This window comes from Lutjanus erythropterus, chromosome 17 (assembly GCF_056507025.1).
Source record: "Lutjanus erythropterus isolate fLutEry1 chromosome 17, fLutEry1.hap2, whole genome shotgun sequence".
Classification (NCBI taxonomy): domain Eukaryota; kingdom Metazoa; phylum Chordata; class Actinopteri; order Lutjaniformes; family Lutjanidae; genus Lutjanus; species Lutjanus erythropterus.
Window position 1 is genome coordinate 28,035,781 of NC_139333.1, and position 21,305 is coordinate 28,057,085.

The window sequence follows — 21,305 nt, forward strand, 5'->3', positions numbered from 1 at the left end:
AATATCAAAACATCAAAAATAAAATGATCTGCAGAAAAATCTCTTCCTGTTTCTTTTTAACCGCCTGATGTCTGAGTCACCGCAACTCTGTGAAAATGTAAACAGAGGCTCGATTCATCAGGTTTAAGGAGAATCTGACTTGATGGCGGACATTAAGAATAACTAAATGGTCTTGTTAACTTATGTAGAAGCATCAGTCATAAATTAAGACTGTTTCATCCCCATTTATGGCTTTAAGTAGGATTCTGAATGCAGGATTTTTACTTGTAACAGAGTATTTCCACATTTTAGTGTTTCTACTTTTACTAAAATGAACACTCTGAGGATTTCTTCCACCTCTGCACGGTTGTGAAATATATCCGACTTCCTCTGTGTGCTGTGTACAGTAGTTCAGTGATTGACATTTTGTTTTCCTCTTATCTTTTCAGCTTGTTTGTGTGACAGACCTCCCAAACTCTCCCGACTCCCAGTGTTTTATTACACATGTGCAAGGTCCAAAGATCAGCGTGAGCATGCGTTTAGCTGGTGGGTCCCTCTAGTATAAAACCCACCAGCTGTCTTACTGATAGCAACACTCTTTTTTTGTCACTCGCACATCACCACACTGAGTTTTTTCTCTTTTTCTGGGGTGCTAAAGATGAACGCCGTAATGGACTCCCTGCAGGGTTTTGGTGTGAGCACCACCCGCTACCTGCAGACCAACTACCAGGATGCTCAGGGCTTGTTTCTCTGGGTGTCCTGGGCCGCGGACCTCAGGAACACCTTCTTCATCTTCTTCCCGCTGTGGTTTCACCTGCGGGCGTCGGTGGGCATTAAGCTCATCTGGGTGGCCGTGATCGGAGACTGGCTCAACTTGGTGTTCAAATGGTGAGTCAGGTGCATCTCTGAAGCACAAGTTCCTCACAAGTTTTTTTTTTAAAGACTGTAACTTAGAGCATGTTTCTGTCCTTTTCTTCAGGATCCTGTTCGGGGAGAGGCCGTACTGGTGGGTCCACGAGACGGCTCACTATGCAGACAGTGTTCGTCCTCACATCGAGCAGTACCCCATGACCTGTGAGACCGGACCAGGTGAGAAAACGAGCTGATAACCCCCAGCTCTCTGTGCATTAAAATTATTCCTCTGATACTGGGTGCAATAGTAGCTGCAAAAATAAAAGTCTTCCAGCTGTGGAAGACTTAATAAAATAATTAATAAAATGACCACAAACCAGTGAACCTGAAGTTTATAATCCAGTTTTGTAATCATGCACAGGTTTAATCTTTAATCAGTGGTGAAAGAAGTGTTCAAAACTTAAAACACACACTCAAATAAATAATTAACCCAAAATCCCTGACTTCATGCTTTTTAATTACATGTTAATGTTCCATGTAATTTTATTACATAAGTTTAATGTAAAGAGTTGCGTTAAATGCAGTGTTTTTCTATCATGTTGAGTCAGTTTGTTTAAATTAAATAACTTGATAAAGTTAATGTTAACTTTTACATAAACTGTGTTGGAGTGTTACGCTTCCTTATGTGATCTAGTAAATAAAGTTTACTTGATTTGTTTACATTCACTTTACATGAAGCGTGCTCACATTATTTTTTAAAAGAATATCGCTTTGTGTTTATTAGAGCCGAGAATCTTTTAATGTTTAATGTGGGTCCTTTTATATATTTTGTCATACATCAACTTGGATGGCAGGGTCTAAATGTGTTAACTCTTTAAAAGTTACACAATAACTAATAAAAGATTTTTGAGTTTTTAGCCAAGTAGTGCCTGAGAAAATAAATAGTTTTAATTGGAAATATCAAAATTTTAAAATTTACTTTCTCTTCAATTAATTTACTCAATTCAAAAATAGATTTTTGTGAAATATTGGATATTTTAACCTCTTTATGCGGTTGAGAGGTTTAGAGAGGAAATCAAGGGGATTTTGATTTGTAGTTTATAAGCTTGTTTTATTTTATAACGTTGTAAAATCTTAATTGGAAAAGAAACGTGCAACTAAAGCTGTAAAATAAAAGTAGTCCCTCTTAAATGTAGTGAAGTACAGGTATAAACTAGCATAAAACCATAAAGTACATGTACATCAATATTATATTTATAATTAAGTACAGTACTTGAGAAATAAACAATGCAGTGATCGTTCCACTCTGTCTGTGTGATGCAGGCAGCCCCTCTGGTCACGCCATGGGAGCCGCAGGCGTCTACTACACCCTGGTGACCTCCATCCTCGCCATCATGACCAGCAAGAAGAAATACGGGAGCAAGAAATCCACCAACAAGAGCTGGTGAGTCGGTCTGAGAGACGCTGCCGGTGTTGTTTACCATTTTCCATCCAGAGCTTATCACTGTGGACACACTATCTGCCCCGAGCTGTGGTTGATCATTGACTCCAGAGAACTGTGGGTCAGAGAGAGGAGATTATCGCTGTTTTGATGTCCAGGCTGCAGAATAAATGTGCTAATTGTTATACTGCTTTGAAAGGTTCACACACAAAAGTCTCTGTGCTGCGTCCTTCGTTTTGAAAAATAAAATAATCCAAACTGGATGATCTTTTATTTTGACAGGTATCTGAAGGCCGTGTTGTGGACGCTGTTTTGGGGAGTCCAGGTGTGTGTCTGTCTCTCCAGGGTCTTCATCGCCGCTCACTTCCCCCACCAGGTCATTGCTGGGGTTATTACAGGTCAGTGGACCCCATTAGACACAAACTCAGATCAACTGACCCCTGCTAAGTCCCGCCCCTTTTCCCTCTGTGCTCCAATAACAGTTGAGCAAGCTTTGCACACAGCTGAACCTGTTTCCTGCACTTAGAGGTTTAAATACACACTCCCTGGCTAAGAGTGCTTTCACAGTGGCAGATTCAAAAGCGGGCTAACCCTGACTTCAGCCTGGAGCTTTTATAGCCCTGCTCCGGGGCAGGGTTAGCTCTGAGTTTGGGAGATTAATTCGATTAAACCCAGAGCTTCACATCAGTTGCTGCAGCCTGCAACCCTAACCCTGTCCCCAGTCCACTCACATTACACGCTGGTCAAGTGTCCGCAAAAGACCTTGGACAGGAATCTCATGTCTCACAGGATTCCAGAGAAAATATCAACCTCTGCCAGCAACCAAACTATTGATGTAGATTAGCTGGCTGGCATTTTGCTAACATTAGTACCTTAAAGATGGGATTCCACTAGGTACCGAGCTTTCTCAACTGTTATTTGAGAATAGACCAAAAAGGGGCGGGACTTAGGATGATCATAATATAACTGACATGACATAATATTGACCTGGATGTTTCACTGTGTTGTAGGTATGATCGTGGCTGAAGCCTTCAACAGAACTCAGTGGATCTACAGCGCCAGCATGAAGAAATATTTCTACACTACTCTCTTCTTGACCTCCTTTGCCGTTGGCTTCTACCTCCTGCTCAAAGCTCTGGGCGTGGACCTGCTGTGGACCCTGGAGAAAGCCCAGAAGTGGTGCGTGAGGGCGGAGTGGGTCCACCTGGACACCACGCCTTTCGCCAGCCTCCTGCGTAACATGGGCACCCTGTTCGGCCTGGGCCTGGGCCTGCACTCGCCGCTCTACACCGAGACCAAGAAGAGCAGCAGCACGCTGGTGAAAGCGGGCTGCATCATCAGCTCTCTGGTCCTGCTGCACCTGTTTGACTCCTTCAAGCCTCCCACGCACACCGCCGCCCTGTTCTACCTGCTGTCCTTCTGCAAGAGCGCCACCGTGCCTCTGGTCACCGTCAGCATCATCCCGTATTGTGTGAACGGAGCTCTGAGCCTGCAGAACAAGAAGGGAGTGTGAGCAGTGAACTCAGAGTACAAAGACTCATCAAATGGAAGTGCAGATTCTCCTCCGGATAAAAACAAAAACAAAAATAAAATCCTCAGGAAACGTCCGGGAGACCAATGGGAAATTGTCGCTGGTGTCACTTGGACGCTGGACTCTGTGAGCACTGTGTGACACTATGTGAAAGCACTATCCAGGAAGTCCAGGGGCACTTACAAAGACCAGTTCTGAATTCAATAAAATATAATTACAATTGTTTCAGAGTCCTGGAGAAGGATAAATGATGAACACATGAGTAGCAGGTGACTGTTGTTGCTCTGTTAAACCTCAGTTTTTAAGTTTCTCAGCTTTAATATGTTGTGTCAGCTGTAATAGTAACGTATTTTAAATGTTATAGAAAGTATTTTTAAAAGTGTTTTGAATATTTTTAATAAAAAAAATTGTGAAAATGAATGAAATGACTTGCATCATATTTCACTTCACTATGCAACCACACTGCACTTCAAACATGATTAGCTATTAGTATAATTAGCATTTGTTTATTCAATCACAGCCCCCTTTTACTGTTACTAAATAATTCATTTAATTAGAATCGGCAGACAGATGTAAGTTTGACATATAAAGATTTGGTTGGTCTAATCTAAATAGTCTCAGAGTGACTGAGAGAAATGCAAAATGTGTTACACTCGTCCCTGGTCTCCCCTACAAGTTTAAAGGGAGCAGATTGTAGAAATATTCAAGTACAACCCCCACTCCAAAAAAGTTGGGATGTTGTTTAAAACACAAATAAAAAGAGAATGCAGTGATCTGCAAAAACATTTTGACCTATTATACTCTGAGTATAGCACAAAGACAAAGATATTTAATGTTCAAACTGATTAACTTTATTGTTTTTTGTAAATATTCACTCATTCTGAATTTGCAACATGTTCCAAAAAAGTTTGAACAGGAGCAAGTTTACCACTGTGATACATCACAAAAGTTGTGTGGATTCTTGCTTGATATTCGACTTCAGCTGCTCAACAGTCCTGTTTTGGTCTCTGTTGTCGTATTTTGTGCTTCATGATGCACCACACATTTTCAATGGGAGACAGGTCTGGACTGTAGGCGGGTCAGTCTAGTGCCTGAACTCTTTAACTATGAAGACATGCTGTTGGAACACGTCCACAGTGTGTCTTGGCGTCGTCTCGCTTAAATAAGCAGGGACGTCTCTGAGAAAGACGTCATCTGGATGGCAGCGTATGTCGCTCCAAAACATGCATGTTGTTCTTAAACTCTATATTGACCAAAAACAAAGTTTATCAGTTTAAACATTAAATATTATCTTTGTGCTATATTAAACTGTATATAGATCAAAAAGTGTTTGCAAATCATTGCATTTGCATTTAATTTAACATTTTATAGAACATCCCACCTTTTTTTGGAATTGGGAATTATTCTTGTACATAAATGTAAAAGAAATCCACATCTGAAAATTAAGGTTCACAAATATACTTCTGTTACAAACATATATATGTCTTGTTTTAATAAATTAGTAGGAATGCAAACGTATTTGCAGTTTTCATCTAAACATATAATATATCCAAACTGTTGAATCTGCAACACCTTTTCTTGTCATGTATGAACTTTGCTGCATTTCTTTGAACATCAGAGTCTCACTGGCCACATCCAAATATGTTTTAATGAAAATATTTGTGGAATTTCTTCTTCATATGTTTATTTTATTGCATTGTTTATGTCTTGTCGTATTTTTCATGTGTTCTCTGAGGTTTGTATTCATATAATTTGTGCCTATAATGAAATAGAATAAATATTTGACCTAAAGCACACTAACCTCACCTTCAACCTGAAGTTTCAACAAAATGTCAGCTTCACCCAAAAACACTTTGTCTTTACCTCTGCGATGATTCGAACTGTCCAACTTTCTCGTTGAACTTCATTTAATAAAAAATACACACAGACGGCCTGACTTCCTGAAACTATTCGTCCCATTCCGGCTGCAGTTTAACCTCTATAAGATAAAGATATGGATATTTTTTGCAAAGCCAGAGTGAAATTAATCATTAACTGAGGAGCAGAGCCCTGGCCTTTACTCTGACTGCAGCGATGACACAGATCCTCACGTCACACAACCGTCTGTGTGTCAGCCGCTGCTCAGGAGGCCAACGCTGCCAGCTGAACAATCAATATTTGTCTGTTTGTGTTTTGCAGAATGCACACACACACACACACACACACACACACACACGACATGAACGACCTGATGAACGCTGAGTTATGAAAAAACTTTTTCAGTGCTGTGTCACAAAACTGGGTCAAAACTTAATGAGTTCCACGAAAGTTTTTAACTCATGACAGCAGAAGTTTGGTTTTCTGTGAAGCTGCTTTTTTTCCTGCCAACAGTCTTTGTGTATCCGTGTAAATTAAAGGTGGTTGAACTTTAATCAGTTGAAGAACAGACTGCTGACTGTAAATGCAGATAAAAACTTAAGAAAGCATGTATATGCATGCATGTTTTTGCATCATTTTATTTCTGTGTTCCTTCATAAAGTATGTATTATTGCAAATTAGACAAAGGGACTACCAAGGCACATTTTAACCGATTCGTTTTCTTATTTTTGTGGACAGATACGAGAACGAGAATTCAGCTCAATTTCTTGTTTTGGCTGCCAAAGTTCAGAAGCTGTTGTAACCATTCAATATGGACCCAAAAACATTCACAGCCTGGAGACAGAGAGAGGTTTAGACAGTTTATTAAGTGCTCTTTCTTAATGGCGGTCTGAAGGTTTGGCTGAGACGGACAGGATTCAGGCTGCTGAGGGCTGAGCAGGGCAGGCAATGGAGCTGGTGGCAGAAGACTGAGATGAGGCTGGTAGGAAACTGGTGTTCTGGCAGAGCTGGCTTGGAGGATCTGAAGCACAGGGAAAACAAAGGGCTACTGAGGTCCAGGAAAAACATCCAAAAAACACACTAAGAAAATCTTCAGTAAACTAGAGCCTAGATGTCTGTACCACATAGGAGACTGAACGATCTGGCAGAGTCTGGGAGTCTGAGCTGGAGTTATATACTGCAGTGTCTTGATTAGTGGATTGGGTGCAGGTGAGCCGGATAACATCTGCAGAGGATCAGATAGATGAGCAGGAGGAGGGAGCCGAGAGTCACGCCCAGCAACACAGACAGAGACAAACATGACACACTAAGGAGGGAAAACAGGAAACACAAGGAAAGGGAGAGACAAAGCCCAAACTCTAACAGAAGCTTATTGCCTTCACATGTTTTCTCAATGAAAAGATCATTTTCGTTCCTGGAGAAAAAAAAATGTCTTTTTTTTTTTATTTATGGGATAATTCTTCATGAACAACAAATTTGCTCTATTTTTCTGAATTAATATGATAATATTTGATGAAAAAAGATGTTGATGTGAACCTTGTGTTCATATGTAGATTTATTTTACATTTATAGGCTTCTTTGATAACTATTTCATGTACATTGAAAAAATATTTATGTGAAGAGAGTCATTAATATTTTGATTTGACTTGAATCATCATGAATCATTATCTTCACTGCTCCTCGACTCTGCATGTCGACATGTTTAGCTCTCAAAGTAAATATATGCTGTAGATGAGTGTTTCATAGCCCTGGTCCTCAGGGCCCACTGCCCTGCATGTTTTAGATGTTTCCCTGCTCCAACACACCTGATTGAAATGATCAGGTTGTTGTCAGGTTTCTGCAGAGGCTTGATGATGAGCTGATTATTTGAATCAGGTGTGTTGGAGCAGAGAAACATCTAAAACATGCAGGACAGTGGTCTGCTGTAGATGACTAGATGCGAATAAACCATCAAAGACCAAATGAAATGAGAAGCTGGAGGATTATTGGCCACAGTTCACAAAAAGAAGAAACCAGACATTCATGTAAATCCACCCATACTGCCTCCTGCTGGTAGAGAAAGTAAACAGCAAGTGATTATTGTGCAGGATGATGCTGAGCTGATGAGTTTTACAAATCAAAGCTTGTAGTGTATAAATTCATTTGAAAAGAAAAAAGTCAACAACAAAAGACAGCACAAATGAATAAAAGAAAAACAGCAACAACAAAAACAGAAAAACACGTTTTTTTTTATGTTATTTCTACTGTATAAAATGCAAATAAGATTTCTATAAGTGAGAATGAAAAATGCCTCTAAAACAAACCGTCCAGTTATTGAAAGTAAAAAACAGACTCATCTGGCCTCTGTAGAGCCCCTTAGTCTTTATTTAGATCAGGGCTGCCCAAACTGGGGCGCCCGGACCAAAGCTGGCTCACCATAATGTTTGATTTGTCCCACCAGATGTTTCTAGCTTTAATTAAGAATGAATATATAAAATGTTATTTATACTGTTTAATTTTTGTCTGTCATCTCCTTTGTTTCTCTCACCTTTCCAGTCTACCTTCACCTGTCTTGTTCAATGGAGGCAAAAGCCCCCAAATTATATAAAACCTCTTTAAATATGATCCTTTATTATTAATTATTTTTCATAATCAGAGCAGACGGACAGAGCGACTCTTTGCACAGGAGGTTAATGAAACTTGTGATCTTAGTATCATTTTGTATCTGTGTGCTTTTGTCCCATGGCTCAACAGTAAGTTTCAGTTTTGGCTCTTGAAGGGAAAAAGTTTGTCCTCCTTTGATTTAGATCTTACAAACAGTCCATGTTCCCTCACAAACAGCAGTGAGCTCAAGTTAAAGCTGCCTGTTGGACGTCCTGGAGCAGCTCGAATCCTCCATCTGATCCACAACAAGGTCGATATCAATATTTAAAATAAAAATAAAACTGTGCCAGTCATTTTGAATTAAAGTCCTTCCCTGAACACGTCTCCATGACAGTATTCCATAATAAATATAGCACCACCTTCTGGCAACAGAAAATAACATGTTTTATATTTTGACGTGCTTCTCCAAGAAGGTTGAACACATCCAACTCATATCTGGTCAGAAAGGCCTTAAGACCATAATAATGCTGTTTGGGAACATCTTGACATATCGTCAGACAGCATTGCCATTACGACATGGCAAAGGTCGTTGTTTCGCCAAAACAAAGGAAGTTGCTTTATTTTTTGTTTACTTCATTGAATCTGCCTGAAACTTAACATGTTCAATAGTCATCCAGGCCTGAACACATGATATGAGTTTTGTCGATGGGGGCAGCCAAATGGCTTGGTCACGCCCCTTTAAGTGCAGTCCTGGTGGCATGTTGGACGTCTGACCTCGCTGCCACCGTCACAGCTCAGCCTGCGCCTCCTGTGGCCATTACATTAACAAAATAAAACAAATGTCACCCCAAAAACACCTAATAAAACCAATTATGGATTCAGCCCATCAACGTAGGTAACATTTTTATCAAGTCACCCAACCACACTGTGCACTGTGGTTGTGAAATTACAACTGCAGACTGTAGTTGTTCTTAAAGTAAATTTCACCGCACCACATGTCAGTCCACTACAAATGCAAGTTAAGACTCTACCATGCAAAGAGAAAGACATATATCAACAACATCCAGAAACACTGCAGACTTCTCTGGACCCGAGTTCATCTGAGATGGACTGACGCAAAGAGGAAAAGTGTGCTGTGGTCTGACGAGTCCACATTTCAGATCGTTTTCACAGATCATGGACGTCGTGTCCTCCGGGCTAAAGAGGAAAAGGACCATCCAGATTGTTACCAGAGCTAACTTCAAAAGATCTGTGATGGTATGGGGGCATGTCAGTGCTCATGGCATCATGGATAACTGTCACATCTGTGAATGCCTGTGTCCCAACAGCATGTCTTTGTAGTAAAAGAGTTCAGGCACTAGACTGACCTGCCTGCAGTCCAGACCACTGAAAATGTGTGATGCATTATGAAGCACAAAACAGAGACCAAACAGGACTGTTGAGCAAGAATGAGGAAGAATTTCACTTTCAAAACTTCAGTTCCCAAACACTGACTGAGTGTTGTTACAGTAGTAAACGTGCTCCTTTTTAACAATGTTTTGCAGGCATCCAAATCCATATTAAAAAAACAAACAGTTAATCAGTTTGAATATTAAATATTTTGCCTTTGTTCTGTATTCAATCGAATATAGACCAAAAAGTATTTGCAAATCATTGCATTCTGTTTTTATTCATGCTTATTTATGCTTCCAACTTTTTGTGAAACTGAGATTTGTAGTTTTATTTAGAGTAAATCAATAAACAGATCTGACAGGAGACCCGAGGACACTCGTTCCCTGCATCAGGTCGTATCTAAAGGACTGAAAATGTCCCTTTGGCAGGCAGATCTCTGTGTGTGTATAGAGCCGCAGACGCCCCATCGGAGACCTCAGGGGCCCCCAGGTACAAAGAAACAAAGAGTAGGCATGAATGAATCTGTGGAGGAGCTTCAAAGTAACCGTCTGATGAAATCAACGCCCCGCGGTCTGATTTAAGGCGACTGGTTTGACTGTCAGAGGGTTCTGAGGTCAGTGAGTCCAGATTCTGACACATTCACCACGAGAGAAGTTTTAAAGTGCATCTCCAAGAAGAAGGGAAAAAAAGGAATCTCACCCTCCCCTTCCTCGCCTCTGAATGGTCTAACCCACTGGTTCACATGGCACCCTCCCCCCATGTGAGTGTATATTGTCTTTGCCTTATATAGAGCAGAGTTATCCGGCTGCACTGCCTTGGGACTGTGAGGTTTGAGTGCAGCTGAAGTCTGACACACAATCTTTGTCATCCTGTTTTGATAAGACACACAAGGACACATCTTCTCTGCTCCACGGCCGTCACTTCTGCTGCGTCTGTCCAGCTCTGAGGGGGACAAAATGAATGGTACCATGGATGGGAACTACGACCACGCTCTTCCTGACGGGTCCTTCATGTTTACCTCCGAGTCTGTGGGAGAGGGACATCCTGGTGAGTAGAGGACTCCCTCTCTGTCCATGCAGCTGCTGCAGAGTATGAATGGGCATCATGTGTTAAACACTTTGATGTTTCAGTGATCATTGATGACTTTGAGGAATGTGCAGAATCCTGAGCGGTGCATGGAGGCACTGCAGCATAAAAAGTAGTTTGATGAGCCACAGAGCTCAGGTTTATGGTTTCATTTGTATTTCTGCATGCAGTTCTGAACTATTTAGTGCATGAAATTAAATTCACACAATTGAAAACATGTTTTAGTACATTATAAAAGAGAAAACTTGCTCTGCAGCTAAATGATTTCAAGCCGCTTCAACTTAAAAAAAACTTCTGATGCTTTTAAAAGTTAAATTTACTCTGTAAAGCTTTACACAACATGTGATTTGTGAAACTGAAGGACCTTTTGACAAAATCAAAAGAAAAAATCTATATTTATTTTGTTTGTATCATATTTGATATGTTAGGCATTAATTAGAACAATTATTGCTCATTGTTTTTGGAGACTTTGTCACATTTAAATTGGTTTGGTTTTTTTAAACAGTAGTCTTTTTAATTCACAGTGTAGCATCAAAAACAGCTTATCAATGTAACATTCAGTTATGCTAAACAAGGAATTGTGAATATCAATTAAAAAGACAATTATTATTATTATTTTTAGTAAGGTGTTTTCTTGCTAATAATTGTTTGCAACTTCCAAGTGATTATTATGAGAGCAGGTTGCTTAAGTAAAAAACACACAAACATCTCAGTTTCCACTCTGAAGATGACATTTCAGTCTTTTATTTGTTTATTTAACAGTGTATTTGTGTTTGTGGTGCTAAGAAAGCAGATTGCATCATGAAACTCAACAGAATAATGATGGAGTGATTCACAAATGAATTATCTTGTAGACCTGCTGTATCATATTTAATACACACATTTTCAACATGATTTTACTATAAAATTAGGTACAAAATATTAAGTAATTATAGGTTGTAAAATGTTCATATTGAAAATATGAAATAGCCCCATTAGCTATTCCTCCCTGGGTGAAAATATCCACATTGGCCAGTGTGGTTATTTACACCTCAGGTGCAAATAGTATGTAGTAGTATGAAAGTATTACAGTGTATGACAGTTGTTTGCGGTGTGTTGGTGCTTTGAGGATCTGATGGCGTTACAGTAAACCATGAGACACCGGTGCCGAGGCTATTAATAGGAGTGATGTGTAGTAATCCGATGATGGAGAGGTGAGATGTGATACTTTCAGGCTCTGCCCAGGTGAAGAATGTGACATGTGCAGCAGGAGGTCACACGAGGATACAACCTGACACACATACTGTGGTGATCCAGATGCTAAAGCTTTTTAATCTTGTTTTCCAGATAAGATATGTGACCAGATCAGTGACGCTGTGCTGGATGCCCACCTGAGGCAGGACCCTGACGCCAAAGTGGCTTGTGGTTCGTACAAAGGATAGAGAGAACTTGCTGCATTTCCCAGTTCTTTCATATTTTGAATATTCGTTCAGGTACAAACACAGTTTACAAGTTGCCCAGACCTGTTGTGACTCATGTGCAGTCCATCTGCAACTTGAAGCAACTTTGAAAATCCTAAATTACACTTTGATGCTGCATTTTGAATAATAATTGAATTCTAAATTTCTCCATGTAGCCTAACAATGTCATCATTATTATAATTTTATGATTACCTGATGTCAGGCTGTATGTTCGTGGAGGTTTATGCGGGTAGCTGTCCAGGGAACATCCTTTGCTGCAATATTTTCTATAATGTTTATGGCATGTATCTCTGTGAATGAGACTTTGCCTTGATCCCTTCCTCCAACTGCTGTCATCTATCAGTTGCTATGGCATTTTTCTTTCTTTTCTTTTCATTTTATTTATTTTTTTATTTCAATGAAATATGACCCTCAGGTAACAGGGCATTAACAAGACTAGTTTATCTTGTTTCATATCTTTGTCAGGTATTTCCACTGCTGATGTTGTTAAAATGATAGATTTTCCTCTGAAAGCAGGACTTCAGTCTCAAAATTTACTATTCACTGCTATTATTGGGGCATTAATTATGCTAATAATGTCTAATAATAAAGTCTCATGCACGTGCACTCAAATATGCACAGATGGATTATTTCCTGACATTACAACCTTTTGCAGAATCTGACGTTCGATATTCGTACGAGCCCTTCGTACGAAAAAAAGCAGAGAAAGTTAACATAAGAATACAAAAATCTTCCTGAATGCGTGCAAACCCAGCAGAGGGAATTGGAGCACAAGTAAGAACAAACTACTTTCCCTCGAAACATCGGTCTGTAAACTTGTTATTAATCTTTTTTGCACAACTTGCTTGTAAATGCAGTAGTCAAATCCAATGTGTTGCCTTTTATTAAGTATTTGCGAACAATGTTTGAGCCCTGCCTGGTTTGTAGTCCACCAAGCAGGAACTGGTCTTATTTAGCTAATTATCGAATTATTCAACAACTATTCTGAAATGCATCAGATTTCAAAACTGGTCATGACTCCTATAGTCTAAACCTTTTTCTGAAGCATGAAAAAATGGATTTCTCAATAAATACTCGACTGAAATCAAAGTGATAGTCACTTCAGTCTGACACTGTAATAATAAATACATTTTCCAGTTGTCAAAGTCCTCCATGTGTTGAAACAGAGACGGTGTGTAAGACGGGGATGGTGCTGCTCTGTGGTGAGATCACGTCCCGAGCCAACGTGGACTATCAGAAGGTGGTGAGAGACACCATCCGAGACATCGGTTACGACAACTCGAACAAAGGTGAGTGGACTGTCAGAGGTCACGTCTCTGCACACGTTCCCTCAAAAGCTGCTGTTGCATTTATGAGAGAAAATATTCCACTGCAGGTTAATTCTGCACGTCCTCTTCTCATTGTCCCCTCCAGGTTTTGATTATAAGACCTGTAACCTGCTGGTGGCCCTCGAGGAGCAGTCCCCTGATATCGCACAGGGAGTTCATATCGATCGTCCGGAGACCGACATCGGAGCTGGAGACCAGGTCATCTGGAAAAACACAACATTTGGATTTTGGAGAATTTCTGTCACAAAATTATGTTTGAAGAATCAGAGGTCAACTTAAAGATGCACACATTAGAGTCCAACTCTTTTTCAGTGTTCAGTAAAGGACAGTAGCATGAAGGTGCTGCTGGAGCACAGATCTTTTACTTAAAGGGCAATTCTGGTATTTTTAAACCTGGTTTCTATTTTAATTTGGATATTTTGGAATCTAAATGACTAATAGGTAAAATCTGGGATTGTTTCAGTGCATCTCCTCCACCTCAGAGGTGAACCAGGCTGCAACGGTTGCAAAGTGATCCTCGGGGACAAATGTGCCTTGTTTTTACCACTGACAGGCACTGATTGTCAATTTCTATGTGTATGACAACATCATGAAAATTTTACTTAGTATTAACATCAAAATATATTTAAAATACTGAATGAAATTGTTACAAATACCTGCAAAATGTAGTTGAGTAAATGTACAACAAAGATGTCAATTACATAATTTATTAGTTTTAATTCTGTTCGTTCTGTGCTGACAGGGTCTGATGTTTGGATACGCCACAGACGAGACAGAAGAGCTCATGCCGCTCACCGTCGTCCTCGCCCACAAACTCAACGCCAAGATGGCCGAACTGAGGCGTAACGGGACTGTCCCCTGGCTCCGCCCAGATTCAAAGACACAGGTGGGTTCAGGAAGAAGTACAGGAGGAAGTCACATGACCATAAAATGTGTGTGGATAAGTACAGACTCCCAGATCCTCTCATAGTTTGACTTTGCTCAGTCCTAATCCCAGATCCTCTCTGCCTTCTCAGCAGAATAAAACACTGATATCCTCCTTAAAGGTCTATTGCTCTTTCAAAATAAAACCTTCATATTTATATATGTGGCGGGGCGCTCCCTTAGAGATAGGGTGAGGAGCTCTGTCACCCGGGAGGAGCTCGGAGTAGAGCCGCTGCTCCTCCACGTCGAGAGGAGTCAGCTGAGGTGGCTTGGACATCTATATCGGATGCCTCCTGGGCGCCTGCCTAGGGAGGTGTTCCGGGCATGCCCCACTGGGAGGAGGCCCCGGGGAAGACCCAGGACACGCTGGAGTGACTACGTCGCTCGGCTGGCCTGGGAACGCCTTGGGGTCCCTCCGGAACACCTGGAAGAAGTGTCCAGGGAGAGGGAAGTCTGGGTGTCCCTGCTCAGACTGCTGCCCCCGCGACCCGGCCCCGGATAAGCGGAAGATAATGAATGAATGAATGAATGAATGAATGAATATAGGTCAGTATATAAACGATGTAAGCCATGAAGAAACACATAAATTCACACTTAGAACAAAATCTCTTTGAATTCCCGGTTTGTGATGAGCCAGTGGCTCTCACTGTGTTCACAGATACTCATGAGTATGTGGGACGGTGATAGTGACCTGCAGAATGTGCTCATCAGCAGACCCCAACCGGAGCTCGCTGGTATGCAACATCTGAGCTGGGAGACTCATCCCAATAACCTCGTCACCAGTTTCAGCCTGTGCACGTGCTTGCAAGATATCAATCCTTTGAGCTCACGGCACATGTGAAGACTGCTGAAGGGTCCCTCGTCTGCAAAAGCTCAAATATGAAAATATAACAGCAGTCTATAAATGTGGAAATATTAAGAGAATATTTTATATTTTTGTTGAAAATCATTTTACATGCCTCAAAGGTGCATTATATAAAAATGTGAGGCAAAACGTAATCACAAATGATCAATAATTCCTCTCAGATGCCTTCAAACTAAACTAACAACCCTGCCTTGTAAAAAGTAAGGAGTAGAAAGTTCAGGTGTTTGTGTTAAAAAGTAGGGAGTAAAATAAAAAAGTCCTAAAAATAAATACTCAAGAACAGATACCTGAAAACTTTACCCAAGTATGCATGTAATGTAATGAAATGTAATATCTGTAATAAATATGCTAAAACGTCTCCTCTACCTTCCCTCCACTGTCCTCCAGGTGACGGTTCATTACACCCAGGAGAACGGAGCTGTGATCCCTAAGAGAGTCCACACTGTGGTGATCTCAGTGCAGCACGATGACGATGTGAGCCTGGAGGAGCAGAAGAAGGTCCTGAAGGAGAAGGTCATCAAAGCTGTGGTCCCTTCAAGGTACCTGGACGAGGACACCATCTATCACCTGCAGCCCAGCGGACGCTTTGTGATTGGTGGACCTCAGGTAAAGGTCTTCAGGTTGCAGCCTGTTCCCATTCCCATGTGGTCAAATGCAGATGTTTGGTCACACGCTACATTACCATTACAACCTAAACTTTTATTTTGAAGGGCCAATCTTATCTTATTCCATTCTGCGATGTGTTTGAGACGTAAATAAAGACAGACTGCAAAACTGAAGACAAAATATCTTTTTGTGTTTCTCTGTCAGGGCGATGCTGGAGTGACGGGGAGGAAGATCATCGTCGACACATACGGCGGCTGGGGGGCTCACGGGGGCGGGGCTTTCTCTGGGAAGGACTACACCAAGGTGGACCGTTCAGCTGCCTACGCTGCCCGCTGGGTGGCGAAGTCTCTGGTGAAGGCCAAACTGTGCAGGAGGGTGCTGGTGCAGGTCAGACAAACAAACAAACCCATCCAAAATATTCACTTTCAATACTTTTCTTGTTTTATGAATCGAGGAGGAAAAAAACTTTAACCTTTAATCTGACAACTGTAACAGATTCATCATTAAAACCCAGCTCTTAAACCTCAACTGAAACTGTCTTCATCACAAGTCTTCAGACTTGAACCGTGTCTCTTTTCTGTATTTTCAGGTGGCGTATGCAATCGGAGTCGCTCACCCTCTGTCCATCTCCCTGTTCACCTACGGCTCCTCTCAGAAGAGCGAGAAAGAGCTGCTGCAGATCATCAATAAAAACTTTGATCTCAGACCTGGCGTCATCGTCAGGTCGGCGTTAAACTGATTCTACTGATGATTAAACTAATGATACTGCTGGATGTTTAACCTGTAAGTACCTGGATTTATCTCTGTTGTTTCATTGCTCTGCAGAGACCTGGACCTGAAGAGACCAATCTACCAGAAGACGGCCTGTTATGGACACTTTGGCAGGAAGGAGTTTCCCTGGGAGGTCCCGAAGAACCTCAACTTCTAGAGTATCTGTGTACGAGTGTGTATGACTGTGTGTGTGTGTGTGTGTGTGTGTGTGTGTGTGTGTGTGTGTGTGAGTGTGTGTGCGATGTATAGATAGCTGCTCCTCGTGCTTCTGTAACCCGGTAAGAGAGAAGCAGCTGGGTGGGTGTGTCAGGATGGGTCAGGGTTGGTGCAGATAAGCTCCGGTCATTGGATGACGGACGGAGGGTTGATCTGTAATTTATGTCTTCATCGTCCCTCAATAGTAACCTGAAATATGAGCCGTTTGATATTTTTGTCCCACAGATACAGTTTACAGTACAGCCACGTGTTTATTCCACACTTAAACTGGTTTAAAGAGTAGTTGTTGAATGGAAGCCCATAGTGATAAAGTGATAAAAAGTGATTTTAAAAAAAAGCAAATGTCCTACACGTACAGATATAGTATTTCAAAATAATGAGAAACTTTAAAAAAAAAATGCTAATATTTTGAGAAAGTTTCTCATTATTTTGAGTTAATAACACTGTGATACACCATCAAAAATCAATTTAATCAATGTAATCTAAGATTAATTTCAATCAGTTTATCAAAACTAGGTGTAGAATAAGAAAATTCAGTTTGAAAATTAAGCAGAGCTCTGTTGCACAATCCTAAAATAATGTCTTTTTTTTTTTTTTTTAGCAAATCCAAGTCTAGTGATGTAAATAACATAATATGAAATAGTTTAATCAGTGGCCTTTGCCTGCTCTGTATTCCATCACAAAACATTGCATTATTTGTGAGGTAGCTAGAAAGTAAAACAAACAGCAACAACAAAAAAAGTTATGTTGTTTGCTACCTAGCTATAAAAGCGAAAAACAAACAATTATTGTTTGCTAGCTAGCTAGAAAAGAAAAATGTTGTTGCTAACTAGCTAAAGCTAGCCAAATGTTGCATTGCTTGCTGGCTAGCTGGAAAGTAAAAATAAACAGTTATACTGATTGCTTGCTAGCTAAAAGCTTAATTAGCCTAGTTCAGTTCATCTCAAGTGCAACTTAAAAGTTAATACTGGATCACAATTTAAATTGGAGTTTTGGTGCGACAGAATTAAATTTGATCTAAGTTTTGAGTAAACACTAAACTGAGGTTTAAAGAGAAGTTTTCCACATTGGTGGAAATGGACCTCCACATGTTTGCAGCCATTTGGCTATTTAGCTTATTTTGTGCAGAAATTAGTGAATGACCAAATTTTAATGGAGAGCAGCCATGTTTGCAGATTCATTTCAGAACCACTTTAATGTCTTAAGAAGAAAAAAAATCAGTATTTTTTATCATTGTCAGTATTTTTATAAGTTTAATACTGTATGATATTAGCAGAGTGTCTCCAGGTTTTAGTTTAACTTTGGATGATCTAAAGTCTTTAAAGATCTTAAAGTAACCTGTAAATGTCCTTATTTTTTTAGCATGAAATCAAACCTGTATTTTGTTTAACTCTAAAACAAAGATGTAGATGTGATCGCAGGTGAAGATATACAGCAGATATCCCAAAGAGGTTTCAAATGTTAGTAAATCAGAGTGATTGTTGCATGAATCCTAACATTAACTGTTGTTGTCAGTATTTTTATATGATGCTAGCTGCTAGCTGAGTGCCTGCAGGTTTTAGCTGAACAATCAGAAGAATTTAAGCTCTTAAAGTAACTATAGATGTTTTTTCTTTTGTTTTGTTTTTATCAATCATGATCGATCTTTTCTTTGTTTATTTGAGCGTAGTATTGAAGCATAGTGATGTCCGTGGCATTAGCTCCGCCTACCCTCTCTGGCGAATCAACCCATTCAGCGGACCAATCACTGCTGGTTGATGGAAGACGCGTTACTGTGCTCCGCTTGTGATGGGAATGTCGCCACAGACACAGTTCATAAAGCTGCAATCCAGTTTCGTTGTAGGTTGGTGTAATTAGCCAGTAACTTGTTTGAAAGTCTTTGAAATTACATTTACCCCCAAATTTCAAGTTCAGTAGATGATAATTAGCATCTAACATATTTGAACAGAAGATCAGAGGTACAGAAACTCAGTATTTGTTCAAAAGAAGTTTAAAATGTTATTGAGTTCAATTGGGATTTTGAGAAAACCTGCAGGCTTCTTAACATTAGTTGCTTGTAAGGTGTCTGCAGGTTTAGGTGCCACACTGGACGATTTAAAGAAGTCTCGCTGAAGTCTTCACAGGTTTTAGAGCTTTTAGAGCTTGTTTTTCAAAAAAGAAATCAATGCACAAACCTTTATTCTAAACATAGAACCCTATATATAATATAACCCTAACCATAGAAAAAGCAATTATGAAATGTAAAAATACAGTAGATGTCCTAAAGATGTTTTAAATGTCGGTGACTCATAATTGACAAATCCTGAATGCTTCCTGACATTTATTTTTGTATAACAGACAGCTGACTGCAGCTTTTATACTGGAGACTCTGAGGCCTTTGAAAATGTAAGATGATTCATTCAGTACAGGCTGAAAATGTTCTTTGGTTTAGAGTTTCAGCAGGAAATCGATGCACCAACTTATATCCTGAACATGCTGAATGGTGGCTCTATGAGATGAAACAGCTGATAAGTTTGATATCATTTGACACTAAAACAGAGTGAACTTCATCAAGGCCACCAGACGTCTGCAAAGCAAAGAAATACAGTAAATGTCTCCAAAACATTTCAAAAGTCAGAATCAGAGAAAAACATGTGAATCTGTAACCTTGTGAGGCGTATTTCTCATCTGAACATGAACCATATCTCAGTCTTTACACATACTTTGTCATTAATTGTGGAAAAATATGTAAATATGATTTTTGAAAAATAAAACATTTTGAAAAGATTGATTGCATTGATTTTTTTCTTCAAGGCTGCAAAAATGAATGTTTTGGGTTTTTTTAAAGGGAAACATCCTTTTACAATTTGCTTTAATTCTTTCGTTCTCTGCATACATTATTAAACTTTACTTTCTTGGAAATGCAGTTGTGTAAATGATCATAAACAGCATGACAGCATCTCTCTTTGCTAAATAACTTGGTCCCGTTAAAACTGTAAGACTGCCATTGTTATTACATGAGAGCAATGACACAAAGGTTTTTGGCAAAGAGCTTAAGTGAGATACAACAAAATATACAACAGAGCTTATTGAGACGGCAACATAAAGATGTTTCTCTGGATATTATAACTTGAATTACAAGATAAACAGAAAAAGGTTTAAAGGGATAGTTCAGATGTTTTGAAGTGTGGTTGCATGAGGTATTTATCCATAATTAGTGTATCATCTACAGTAAGTAGGAGGGGTCAGTGCTCTCATTCTGGAGATTTGATATATTTTCAACATTTTATTTTGCGATCAGACAGCCTTTTTCTGACAGGAAATTGCTGTTATATAGGCTGAATAGCGTTGTCTCTCCAAAGCAACCAAACTCCATTGACAGAAACAGTAATTTTACCTCACAGAACACAGGAGTTGCTGGTCTATAGCTGCCTCGATCTGTTCATTTGTTTGCGTTTTTGTGTGACTCTGGTGTCTTAAAAGGTTAGTTCAGATTCACCAAAGTCACACGATAACACAAAGAAACAAACCAATCTATGCAGTGTTAGACCAGCAGCTCCTGTGTTCTGCAAGTTAAAATGACCAATTTCACCAATGGAGTTTGGTTACTTTGCAGAGAGTGATATTTGCCTTAAGTAACTGTGGTTTCCCATCAGAAAAAGGCTGTCTCACAGCAAAACAAAGCATTGAGAATATTGTAAATATGCTTCTTTTCCAAACTGATGCCATTTCTTGTAGATAATTAACTGACTATGGATAAGTACCTCATGCAACCCCACTTTAAAAAATCAAAACTGTCCTTTAAAAACTGTCCAACACAAGGACAAACATAATTTTAACCAAAACAAAACAAAACAAATGTTTTAACAAAGTACAACAATTAAACCACATTAAATGAAACAATTATTCTTGGCACAGTAACTTTCCAGCTATTGTCAAAACTTTTGGAAAGCTTCACTTTAAAAAGTGAATTAAAGAGCAAAAGCTGATTATGTAACAAAACTTCCTGAGTATAAAACAACACGGAGCTTGGTGTCTGAATGTCTAAACATCAAAACTTTCATCAAAAACCCTCTGCTCAGCAAGGAGCGACATCTGAGGACGTTCGATCTGATAAAAGGCAGCTTCGGCCAAGAATCCAGAGAGCGATTGTTTCATTAAGACAATTGAAACAAACAGCGAGGACTGTGTGCGTGTGTGTGGACATGTGTGACTCTCAGAAAAGGCACTTACAATACTGTGCTATGGTTTGCAGTGTAACCTGCACTTCTGCAAAGCAGGATTAGAAGTCTTTGGTCAGTCTTTGGTCTCTGCTGAAAGGAACAGCTTTGGCACTGCGGCTGTGAGCAATAGTGAGCATGAGGATATGCAGGATGCAGCTTCCAGGCTCTAAACTCCACTTTAGTCTCTTCCAGATGGACCTGCATGTTGTCCT

At 39.9% G+C, this 21,305-nt stretch overlaps 2 protein-coding genes across 2 annotated transcripts; both read left to right on the plus strand.

Moving 5' to 3' along the window:
- The first annotated feature begins 562 nt into the window (after positions 1–562).
- Positions 563–4,228, plus strand: g6pc1a.2 (glucose-6-phosphatase catalytic subunit 1a, tandem duplicate 2). The gene is made up of 5 exons (XM_084740490.1): positions 563–867; positions 959–1,068; positions 2,155–2,275; positions 2,555–2,670; positions 3,283–4,228. The coding sequence occupies exons 1-5, from the start codon at positions 638–640 to the stop codon at positions 3,783–3,785; spliced, it is 1,080 nt and encodes a 359-aa protein (XP_084596616.1). The 5' UTR covers positions 563–637; the 3' UTR covers positions 3,786–4,228.
- Positions 4,229–10,431: 6,203 nt separating this feature from the next.
- LOC146312390 (S-adenosylmethionine synthase) lies at positions 10,432–17,617 on the plus strand. Its single transcript, XM_084740426.1, has 9 exons — positions 10,432–10,682; positions 12,048–12,125; positions 13,348–13,470; positions 13,595–13,707; positions 14,252–14,395; positions 15,686–15,904; positions 16,109–16,291; positions 16,494–16,627; positions 16,730–17,617. Exons 1-9 carry the CDS (start codon positions 10,592–10,594, stop codon positions 16,830–16,832), a joined length of 1,188 nt encoding a protein of 395 aa, XP_084596552.1. The 5' UTR covers positions 10,432–10,591; the 3' UTR covers positions 16,833–17,617.
- Positions 17,618–21,305: the final 3,688 nt, after the last annotated feature.

Excerpts from the sequence above, each read along its gene's own strand:
- g6pc1a.2 (XM_084740490.1), top strand. The coding sequence starts at position 638 with ATGAACGCCGTAATGGACTCCCTGCAGGGTTTTGGTGTGAGCACCACC. Across the intron at positions 868-958 it reads CTCAACTTGGTGTTCAAATG|GATCCTGTTCGGGGAGAGGC; the intron begins GTGAGTCAGGTG and ends CCTTTTCTTCAG. Across the intron at positions 2,276-2,554 it reads AAATCCACCAACAAGAGCTG|GTATCTGAAGGCCGTGTTGT; the intron begins GTGAGTCGGTCT and ends TTATTTTGACAG.
- LOC146312390 (XM_084740426.1), top strand. The coding sequence starts at position 10,592 with ATGAATGGTACCATGGATGGGAACTACGACCACGCTCTTCCTGACGGG. Across the intron at positions 14,396-15,685 it reads GCCCAGATTCAAAGACACAG|GTGACGGTTCATTACACCCA; the intron begins GTGGGTTCAGGA and ends ACTGTCCTCCAG. Across the intron at positions 16,628-16,729 it reads AGACCTGGCGTCATCGTCAG|AGACCTGGACCTGAAGAGAC; the intron begins GTCGGCGTTAAA and ends ATTGCTCTGCAG.